Here is an 11,582-nt window from a genome sequence, read left to right as displayed (position 1 = left end):
AAAAGACATATATACTGGTCTGGATAAAAAAGACAAAATCCGGTGCTGATTGAAATATCTAGATTTATTTCTTACATCACTTCAGTTTGTGTTTTTTGCACAGACCGCTATGGTCTATATATGTCTTTTTCCGAAGTTTTTGGTGTGCAGTTAGAACACTTGTTCATATTCATTATACAATTTTTTTAGATTTTTTAAACTTATTTGCTATTTTTTCGATTTTTTTTAATTTCACCAGAAGCATCTATGCCCGGTTGAGAAATGCCTAGTCGCTTGCTCGTACTCCTATTTAGATACGTTGGTGGGCTAACAGGTTTTCTCTTCCGTCGTTCCCTGCTTCGCCAAAACCTCTCGGAGTTCTCTGAGAGACAAGAAGTCGGAGCTATGGGGATCGCCCAGATCTTCCGCCAAACAATGGCCCTCGTCTTCGTCGTTGCTGCCACCGGCTTCGCCGCTCTGGTGTTCGCGGATGGAGACGACGTTGTGGTACTCACTGAATCCACCTTCGAGAAGGAGGTCGGCCAAGACCGCGGCGCCCTCGTCGAGTTCTACGCCCCCTGGTTCGCACCTTCTTCCCTCCCCCCTCAGTCCCTCACCATATACTTACATAATCTAGTTCGGCTTTGAGTTTGATAGGATCAGATTTACATGGTTTAACCGATCGGGTTGCTATTCTAGTCTAAATTCTGTTTATCCAAATCAACACGAAATCGATCGTATTGCATTTAACCGTCTACATGATTTCATTCTTTTAGGCAACATGTGTGTGTAGATGCGCCTGATCTGATTTGTATCTTCGCTTACCCTGTATGAATATCAGATCAGGTTCTCTGGGACAGGAGAGTTTACCAGATTGGTTGAACCCCAAAATTCAGAAATAGGATTGCGTTCAATAGGTTTTGAGGCTGTAGATAGGTGAAAATCAGATATGGTGGCTTTGTTTCTTATTTTATTATAGTGGTCGTAGACATCTGAATTGGTATGTTGGTTTCTTTTCTGCGACATGCTGTTTGTGGCATCATAATTCTGGTTCGGTGACTGAAAAAATTGGTTTTAACGTGATTCACCTTCCTTCTCTAGGCGAAGGAAAGGGCCAAATTGCCAAACCTATAACAACTAGTGTCGTGCTTGTGTGTTGCAAATGTTAAATCTTCAAAGTGCACTCCAAAGTCGAACATATAATGATTGGGCATGATAAGTGATGTGTACGAGGACATTTGTTCATCAGAGGCAAATTGCTTGAGTCGCAAAAATTTAAGTTGTGTTATTTTAAAATATAACTCTCAAAGGTAGCTTTAAACATCTATTTCATGCAATATGTTATCATATAGGAAATAGCGGCTAACAAAGAAGGAAGTTGGCAGTAGCAATTATATGAGGATGCCGACAATCTGGTCACATGCTAATATGCTTTGTTTGAAGAATCCCCCTTTCGTTCTTCGAAAACAGAGGAGAAAATCAGTTTTTTCCTCTGTTTTCTCACAAAGTTTCTTTTGCTAATCCTGAAAGAAGATAAGAGATTCCTCAACCCAGAGATCCGATGGTATCGCTGCTCAACCAAAGACGCTCTATCTGTGCAGCTCTGTCGTTCCACCCCGTTGGAGCGGCTGCACCTAGGATCTGCTACTCCTAGGCCCCGTTGATCTGTTGTTCTGCTCCATCACATGGTGTCGCTGAGTCGCTTCGATTTCCTGGTCAATGAGCAATGGGTTGGCCATGCCACGGCGTCGAGCTTTTGCATTGGTCACCTTGTTTGCGTTTGCTGCCTCCAGCGAACTACTGTTGCTTCATCACCATGTCGCGGACTCGCGGCTGAGTAGCCACCATCGATGGCCCAGGAGACAGTTCGTAGTTATTTTTTCTTGTTATGGCTGGGATGAAATCAGATGGGCATGTGTATGCCCTATGCAGCACAGCATGCCATCTCAAACAGGGGCCTTGATCGACTTAATTCACATGCTACTACTGTATTTGTTACATCGGATCGGTGCATTCAATCAAAATGTCTGCACCAAAGGGGTGCCTTTTTCCTATCGATCAGCCCATTTCGAATAACACCTATGTCTTTTCTCGATGGCTCAGCTTTTGCATTGGTCACCTTGTTTGCGTTTGCTGTCTCCAGCGAACTATTGTTGCTTCATCACCATGTCGCGGGCTCGCGGCTGAGTAGCCACCATCGATGGCCCAAGAGACAGTTCGTAGTTATTTTTTCTTGTTATGGCTGGGATGAAATCAGATGGACATGTGTATTCCCTATGCAGCACAGCATGCCATCTCAAACAGGGGCTTTGATCAACTTAATTCACACGCTACTACTGTATTTGTTACATCGGATCGGTGCATTCAATCAAAATGTCTGCACCAAAGGGGCGCCTTTTCCTATCGATCAGCCCTTTTCAATAACACCTATGTCTTTTATCGATGGCTCATGAAAACTGACACAACTGGTCACTTGCTACAAGTCGTTTTCTTCAACAAGTTTAGTAATAAGCATAATGGCCCTATTGTTCCAATGGAGAGAAGAAACCTATAATTAACTTTTTGGGAAATTTCCAAATGAGCAATTTCAACAGTGCACAAGGAAAGGCGATGCGGGCTTTTTTTTTTCTTTTCCTTTTCCTCTCTATTGTTTTCTCCTCACTTGATTGGGAAGGACAGATGGATGGTGACACTTCTTATAGTTGTAATAGAGATTTTTTTCTAACTCGTGGACTAGCTACGTAAAAGAAGAAAGCGTCAAAATCGTCCGGACAATTGATGCCTAGTAGTAGAGATGTTTTTCTAAATAGTGGATTGGCTTGGTAAAAGAAGAAGGCGTGAAAACTGTCCTGGCAATTGATTTTCAAGGATACGTCATGGATAGACGTATCGGTTTCATAGAAGAAAAGGCCAGAAGGCCGGGCACCCCTAGCTAGCGCACGAGCGCTAGGGAGAAAATGAGCGATCAGTTTTCAAACCAATTTGTTTTTCCATTTTTGGCAAATTTTGGACTATAGTGGAGACAATTGAGGAAAGTTTTGCATGCATGTAGAAACAGACGAATTTGATGACGTAAGCGAGAATCTTTCCGAATTTGAAAATTCAAAACGTTTTATCTCACAAACGACAACTCCAATTTAAGATCTGTTTTCACCAATAAATCCGTCTCGACGAGATCTTCAAAACTAGCACCCATGTTAATATGTTTCGACAAACTTTTTTTTCTGGCTAAAGTTATCAACCTTCTCTATTTGAATAATCAACCCTTCCGTACTTTAGTGATCAACCTTAAATGTATAAAATTATCAACCTAGTGCAGGCTATTGAGGGAAAGTTCTGCATGCATGCACAAAAAGACGAATCTGCTGATGTCAGCGGAATCTTTTCCAAATTTAAAAATTCAAAACGTTTTAACTTTCAAACGACAACTTCAAATTAAGATTCGCTTTCACCAATAAATCCGTCTCGACGAGATCTTCAAAACTAGCACCCATGTTGATATGTTTCGAGAAACTTTTTTTCGGGCTAAAAGTTATCAACCCTCTCTGTTTGAATAATCAACCCCGCCGTATTTAAGTGATCAACGGTGAATGTATAAAATTATCAACCTGGTGCAGCCTATTGAGGGAAAGTTCTGCATGCATGCATAAATAGACGAATCTGCTGATGTCAGCGGAATGTTTACCAAATTTGCAAATTCAAAACGTTTTATCTCACAAACGACAACTCTAAATTAAGATTCGCTTTCACCTATGAGTCGGTCTCGACGAGATCTTCAAAACTAGCACCCATGTTGATATGTTTCGAGAAACTTTTTTTCGGGCTAAAAGTTATCAACCCTCTCTATCTGAATAATCAACCCCTCCGTATTTGAGTGATCAACGGTAAATGTATAAAATTATCAACCTGGTGCAGGCTATTGAGGGAAAGATCTGCATGCATGCACAAATAGACGAATCTGCTGATGTCAGCGGAATCTTTTCCAAATTTGTAAATTCAAAACGTTTTAACTTTCAAACGATAACTTCAAAGTAAGATTCGCTTTCACCAATAAATCCGTCTCGACGAGATCTTCAAAACTAGCACCCATGTTGATATGTTTCGAGAAACTTTTTTTCGGGCTAAAAGTTATCAACCCTCTCTATCTGAATAATCAACCTCTCCGTACTTGAGTGATCAACGGTAAATGTATAAAATTATCAACCCCAAAGTTAATTTTATTTGAAAACAGTTTAGCGATTTTTTTAAATTTAGAAGCTATCAACCCGGTGTCCTGTTATTTATCAACAGCAAAAATAAATAACTACCAACCCTAAAAATCTAATTTTATTTCTAATATTTTGGCGACTCTTTTTAGTTTACAAGTTATCAATCCGATGCCCCGTTATTTATCAATGGTAATTATAAATAACTACCAACCCTAAAAAGTATTTCATTTAGAATATTTTAGCGAACATTTTTTTATTTTACAAGCTATCAACCCGGTGCCTCGTTATTTATCAACGATAAATATAAATAAATAATAACCCTAAAAAGTATTTCATTTAGAATATTTTAGCAACTCTCTTTTAATTTAGAAGCTATCAACCCGGTGACCCGCTATTTATCAATGGTAAATATAAATAAATATCAACCCTAAAAATTTAATTTAATTTAAAATATGTAGCGACTCTTTTTTTGTTTACAAGTTATCAATCCGGTGCCCCGTTATTTATCAACGGTAAATATAAATACCTAGCAACCCTAAAAAAGTAAATTTCATTTCGAAATATTTTAGCTACTTTTGTTAGCTTACAACTTAAAACAGTACTTAATTTGAGTAGCAAGTGGTAGTTCATTTGAGTTGCAAGTGGATCTTCCCACCCGTTATTTCCCCCCTTAAAAACCACTGGCCCGAAAAAGGGAATTGCAAAAGGACCCAATTAAATATGAATTACGTACGAAAAAAAACGGAAAAAACCCAAAATGGAATTGCAAAAAGAGAATTGAGAGTCTGCCTCGTGCTGAAGAAAAAGAGTGATATGCTATGTGTATGCATGCAACAACTTACGAAAAGAGTGCTGAAAAGTTGGGTCATTAAATGCAAATCCATGAGATGCTCTGTGCATGTGCATGCATGCAGTGTGAACGCTCTTGGCTGCATGCAACTTGCAAAGTAGTAATAGAAGCTGTTAGTGTGAACACGTGTGAACGCAATTAAAACACTACGTGATACAAAGGGAATTGTGTCGCGCTTTCGCGCGAGCGCTCCACGCCAGCAGAAACCGATCGCTTGAGCGAGCGAGCGCCAGCGAGGGGATTCGCAGAAGGCCAGCGTTACAACACACTCTAGGCACAAGCGCCATGGAGTGCAATCCCACACTGCCGCTAGACAGCACACACACGCTATGGAACTACTCGCGGCACCTCCACTTATCCACTACTGCGAGGGCGTCTCTGAACAACCCAGCCGCTCTCCGGAGCTCAGCCTCGTCCGTGATCCGTGCTAGCACCGTCCCTTTCGAGGGGGACGCGCCTTCGAAGACCACGTCGTTTCGGTGGCGCCAGAGGCACCTGCATACAAGCGTGATCCCCGTCCACAGATCTCGGTCCTTCCCCGGGCCGCCTCGCTTGTTTTGCAACCAGGGGATAAAACACGTGTCTGCTTGTGGCATCCACCGGAGTTTCCCCCACCAGCGCAGGCAAGCGGCCCAGACCTCTCGCGCCAAGACGCATCCCACTAGGAGATGATCTAGGGACTCCTCTGCCTGATCAAAGGGCACGCAGCCGGGTGCGGAAGGCCCCGTCTGCTCAGTCTGTCGGCTGTCCAGCATCTGTTTCTTGCAGCCAACAGTTTGTTTAGTGCTAGATTCTTATTGATGACAAGTAGTTTGTTGAGTGCTAGATTCTTATTGTCTTAGCAGAAGTTATTTTGTATGCTTAGTCTTTGGACTGTGGCATACTTATTAAGCCTTGTTGGGTTCTTGAAGTAGGAAGCTCTATTCTCCTGTAGAGATTCTGGTGGTGCAAAAGAAGTGTGTATACAGGGTTTGTGGAACACAATTCTCTTAAAGCTTGTAATCATCCGTTGCACAGTAGTCATATACTTTGAAATGGAATAAAATTACTATCACCAGTTAAACATTCAAATTTGCGCATCTTTCTGTATATTTTTTTTGTTGAGAAAATGCATATCCATTACTAATCTACTGCTTGTTGTGTTTGTTCAGGTGTGGCCACTGCAAGAAGCTTGCCCCTGAATATGAAAAGCTTGGTGCAAGTTTTAAAAATGCCAAATCTGTCATGATTGCAAAGGTTTGCATGCTCGTCGAAAGTACTATTTTCATTTACCCTTGCTAAATATTTGGAGTTTTTTTACATTCCTTTTGTCATATTTCTGCCATTCTCATGTCGCAAAGGAAGGATGAGAAAAATGATTGGCATATGTGTATTTATGAGATTTTTTTGCTTCTTTCCTTTTCCAAAAACAAATTTGTATTATTTTTACCTTTAGGATTTATATGCTTCAATTTTGTTCCTCGTGATAGGTTGACTGTGATGAGCACAAAAGTGTGTGCAGCAAGTATGGAGTTTCAGGTTACCCAACAATCCAATGGTTCCCCAAAGGTTCTTTGGAGCCCAAAAAGTGAGACCTGAGTGTTACTTAACTTGCGTATGATCAATGCTGTTACACAAGTTTCATGATAGCTATTACCATGACTGTGTAGGTATGATGGACAGCGCACGCCAGAAGCTCTTGCTGAATTTGTTAATACAGAAGGAGGTAAGGCTTAAATCTCTACTTATGGAAGTCAATAATAGCTTGTAAACCATGATTTCTTGCATATTATTTTTTGAAGCAGTTGTGCTTTTACGTCTCTATGACATGTCATATCGGATGTTCTATTTCCATTTATTGTCTTGACTCCTAATTGTGAATCAGTTCTTACGTTATCAAATAAAAAACCTTCGATAAATTTTACTTCAGTGTACCTTTCAGAATGACAAGACATGCCAGAAAGTGGTGACCATCTCCTTCGTTTTCTTGTAAATTGTAATTTTTTGTTGCTCATTAAGTGTTCTCAGAAATTGCTGGTTGAACTGATTTATTATCAAGATGCTACCTTCTCGCAGTTATAGTAGTGTCTAAAACAATTTTGGCTGTCTTTTAGGTACCAACGTAAAGCTGGCGACCATTCCTTCAAGTGTTGTAGTGCTCACGCCTGAGACCTTTGACTCTGTTGTTCTTGATGAAACAAAAGATGTTCTTGTTGAGTTTTATGCTCCATGGTAGGTTTTATTATTTGATTTACCTTTTTTCCTTCCAGTTTGTTTTATTCCATGAATCCATGTTATTTCCCACAATTAGTATATTTGATCATGCGTTCTTTTATTGTGTCATAGGTGTGGCCACTGCAAGCATCTTGCTCCGGTAAGTAGATGCTTGAATGTGCTTTTAGGTATTTAGTTACTTGTGCATGTATCATTATGTCTGTCATGTCTAACCACATTCATTATTTTATGTTAGATATATGATAAGTTGGCTTCCGTTTTCAAATTGGATGAGGGAGTTGTGATTGGGAATGTTGATGCAGACAAATATAAAGGCCTGCGTGAAAAGTATTTTTCCTGATTTGCTCTGATGTGCCAAATCTTGATTCTCTCTTGCTATTTATGTCTGTTAATTAATGGGACATGTATTTTCCTTCTCATGTGGATATGTGCAACTGGTATTGTGTGTTCCAGAATGCTTTGTTGCTTTAATAGCCTACTGTTCTGGATATTGTGGTATAAATTTGTTTATGACTTTCTATGCCACTTTTAGGTATGGAGTTACTGGTTTTCCTACATTGAAGTTCTTCCCCAAAGGAAATAAAGCTGGTGAAGATTATGGTGGTGGCAGAGAGTTAGGCGACTTCACCAAATTCATCAATGAGAAGTGTGGTACTAACCGTGATATAAATGGTCAACTCACTTCAGAGGTTGGTCACGTACATTCACTACTATATGGCTGCACATCTAAATTCAGGAGAAAATGCTACTTACTCTGACTGCTCAAATGTTCTAGGCTGGGCGTATAGCAAGTTTGGATGCCCTAGCTAAGGAGTTCCTTAGTGTTGCCAGTGACAAGCAAAAAGAAGTCCTCTCTAGTATGGAAGAGGAAGTTGCAAAGCTCAGTGGTTCTGCTGCAAAGTAAGTTCCAGTATCGGCTACTTATGTAATCTTTCTACACGATCAAATATTTGTCAGTCTGTAGTGATGTAATTGATACTACAATTTTATCTTTTCCATTCATGTTTTAATCAGGCATGGAAAGGTATATGTCACAATTGCAAAAAAGATCGTGCAGAAAGGCAATAATTATACTAAGAAGGAAACAGAGAGGCTTCACCGTATGTTGGAGAAGGTATATCAATACGAAACTTTGTTCAATATACCGTAAACACGAACTGATGTTTCTGTTTTTATTTGTTTCAGTCCATCAGCCCTTCAAAGGCAGATGAATTTACCATCAAGAAGAATGTTCTTTCAACATTCTCTTCTTAAGGTGCATTCTCGCAATCAGGATATAGGTGGAAAGAACAAAGAAAGATTATGAATGTCACAATGAGACTTAGTTTGGTGGTAGAACTAATTATGGCGGTTTTCCCTTGAGCACTTATTATATGCCACTGCACGGCTAAGTTCTTCAGTTTCTTGTTACATGGACTCAGTCAGTAGTGGAATAGTTACTTTGCCTTTTGCTAGAGAGATGTTAACATTGTTATGACATTGAACTTATCGATGTCAATGTTGTGATGGCATTGGACTTATCTCGATCGCAATAATATAACTAGCTCGTAGGTATCAGTTACCACAATTAGTGAAAGCTGAATACTCAGCTTCATGTGAACTGAAGTCCGCGTATATTTGTATCTAACCCCGGGCATGATTTGGTCCGAAACTGCCTAAACCATCAGACCACACAGCACCGGACCGTAACAGTGGTTTATGCTGGGTTGGTTGGTTTATGGTTTCAAACCAAACTAGAAAATCTTGGGATGGCTTGAGACGGGTTGGGCCCAGGTAAAACCGACCAAACCGTCCTAAATCAGCCGCACGTAAGTCCTGCACCGAAGAAGCAGGAAATCCTCTTTCCTTCATCTCTCACGATGACTCCTCCCCTGCGCTAAAACTACTTGTCCCTCTCCTCCTTTACCCGGTCCTTCCGCCTGTTTCCCACGCCTCCATGGTGCCAGGAGTGGAGGCGCGCTAGATCTAGGTTTGTTTTGTAGATAGGTTTTCTCCTTTCGAAGATTTTGAGTGTCCGCCCATGGACGGTGAGTCGGAGGCGGTGGCCATGGTAGGAATAAGGTCCCTCCATTCTGTCTCCCTCACTGGGTTGTCTATGTTGGTGCTGCTGTCATCTGATTTGGTCTCCAGTTCTTTGGTGGTTCTACGTTCTGGGATTTCCGTCGGTTGTTGGCTCTAGTTTGAGGTCGAGCTAGAGCGACGAAGATAGAAACGGTGCCAAATCAGTCAAACCGTGTAACCAGACCGCACCAACCTGTCTTGTCACCTCATATCTGAATAGTCTACCACCGGACAAACCAATTAAAACCATGGCAAACGGTTTGGTTTGAGGAAGCTGCAGGAACCGGCCTAAACCGGGAATGCACAGGAATATTTGTATCTTTTAAACTTTGGGACTGAATCTTTTATGGGAAGTGATATTATTGACCAGTCTGATCAAACGATCGGGCCATCTCTCCACCACATGGGCAATCTCTTTACGCACAGCCTATACAAGTCTCTTTACTATCTCCTAGTCTATGAAATCTTCCCTATGTTCATCTGTTTCTCCATATTCTCCTGAGCCAGTTCTACCTCTCCTCCCTTGCGCCAAATGAGGCAATCCTCAAATGTTCAGAGGTAAGTGAATTTTGAGATTTTTTATGCTGCATACTGTTTCCACATGTTTTTCTTTTGTACATGCAAGAGACATGTTGCAATGATTTGGAACGTGCAATAGCTGTATTTATGTTGCAAATGTTTTTTTTCCTTAATGTCTGCGTTGTTTTCATACGTTGCATGCGTTGGTATTTTCACATTTCTTGTGTTGCCTGCATCTTAAATATTTTTGTTGAATCACCGATTATCGGAGTGTGGTATATATGGTGGCTAAGACGAAGAATCACTCATAGTGATCAGGTACCAGTGACTAGACATTACACTACTTCTACCAGAGCAATAGCCTCAAACTCAGCTCGAGCTAATCTGCTAAGAAAATGGTATGGCTCAAACTGAGTGCAAATTTTCTTAAATTAAATGTGGATGCGTCTTTTTCAGAGGAACATAAATCTGGAGCATCTGGGGCGATTATTCGAGACGGCAAGGGCTCGTTTATTGCAGCAAATCTGTGTTTATTCCTCATGTCTCTTCAGCAGCCATGGCAGAGGCATTGGCCATGCTCAATGGTTTAAACCTTGCTAACTCCTTGGCATGTAATGCAATTGAAGCGGAGTCAGATTTAATGGAGGTAATACAATTATGCCCGGGGGAGGACAGAACATGGAACGAAGACATCACGATGTATTCAGACATAGTTACACAATCTGCAGGTATAGGGAAGATTGAGTTTAAACATTGTGGGAGAGATTTGAATGTTGCAGCTCATGTAATACTTAGTAATAGGTTCTTCTTCTCAGTCTTCTTGTAACTGGGTCGATGAACCACCTAGCTTTTTTTACTTCAATCTCTCCTAAACAATGTAACTGTTATTTGATATTAATAAAGCTAGCCATGATGGACTTCCCTAAAAAAATATATTTTTGTTAAACCAGTAGGGACTTGTTATTGGGCCATGTCGGAGACTTCACTGGAGTTTTTGGAAAACTTTTCCAGCGATTACCGAGCACGACACCACCCATGGATCTGACAGAGGAAGCATGCCATAGTCGCTTACCCCTGGACACACAGATGCGGAATTCAAGGAAGCACGTTGCTTGGGTTAGTGAATACTTCCTTGGTCTGGCTCCTTTCGTCCCCGTCTCTGGTGCTAGCGGGTTCACCATCTTCTTCTTCGACAACCGCACCACGAAGCACCGGCATTCGCAGCGCTTCTGCCGGCTCTCACACGTACAAGGTGGAACGACGGTGAGTAGGTGCTAGCCTTTCGCCTTCACCACCGTGAGACTGAGAAGTGGAGGCGTGGGAGAAACTTGCCTCGCAAGGGAGTGGCTTGCTTGTGTCCTCTCTCCGCCAATCCACTCCTTATATTAGGGAGTGGGTGAGGGGATAGCTCAGGTGTCCCTTCTTAAAACCCTAGCCGTAGACACTTGGGTCCAACCTGACCAGGTTCCGTGTGAGGCGGGAATAATTCCTACGTAGTTCCTACCTCTTAAATGTGTGACCCGCATGCTCATGGTAAGTCAACCACGCTTCAAGACACACTCTATGCTCAAGACACACTCTTACTCGAGCCACGCTCATAGTGGAGTTGCCTAAGGAACGTTAGTCAGTATTGGCTTCTAGCAAAGAATACCAACTCTCGATTACCTAAAAGTAGCCTGCCAACGTGAATTTTTATACGGACAGCTTTCCCACACGATGTGGTAAGACACATGCGAGTGACTCGTCATGCT

General features: G+C 41.4%; 1 protein-coding gene across 1 annotated transcript; it reads left to right on the top strand.

The window, feature by feature from the left end:
- Positions 1–338: 338 nt before the first annotated feature.
- LOC124666018 (protein disulfide isomerase-like 2-2) lies at positions 339–8,771 on the top strand. Its single transcript, XM_047203364.1, has 11 exons — positions 339–560; positions 6,189–6,273; positions 6,507–6,604; positions 6,687–6,742; positions 7,131–7,248; positions 7,363–7,390; positions 7,487–7,578; positions 7,784–7,940; positions 8,027–8,151; positions 8,266–8,365; positions 8,437–8,771. Exons 1-11 carry the CDS (start codon positions 385–387, stop codon positions 8,503–8,505), a joined length of 1,104 nt encoding a protein of 367 aa, XP_047059320.1. The 5' UTR covers positions 339–384; the 3' UTR covers positions 8,506–8,771.
- Positions 8,772–11,582: the final 2,811 nt, after the last annotated feature.

Source organism: Lolium rigidum, chromosome 6, assembly GCF_022539505.1.
Source record: "Lolium rigidum isolate FL_2022 chromosome 6, APGP_CSIRO_Lrig_0.1, whole genome shotgun sequence".
In the NCBI taxonomy this organism is placed as follows: Eukaryota; Viridiplantae; Streptophyta; class Magnoliopsida; order Poales; family Poaceae; genus Lolium; species Lolium rigidum.
This window is presented reverse-complemented; position numbering and strand designations above follow the sequence as displayed.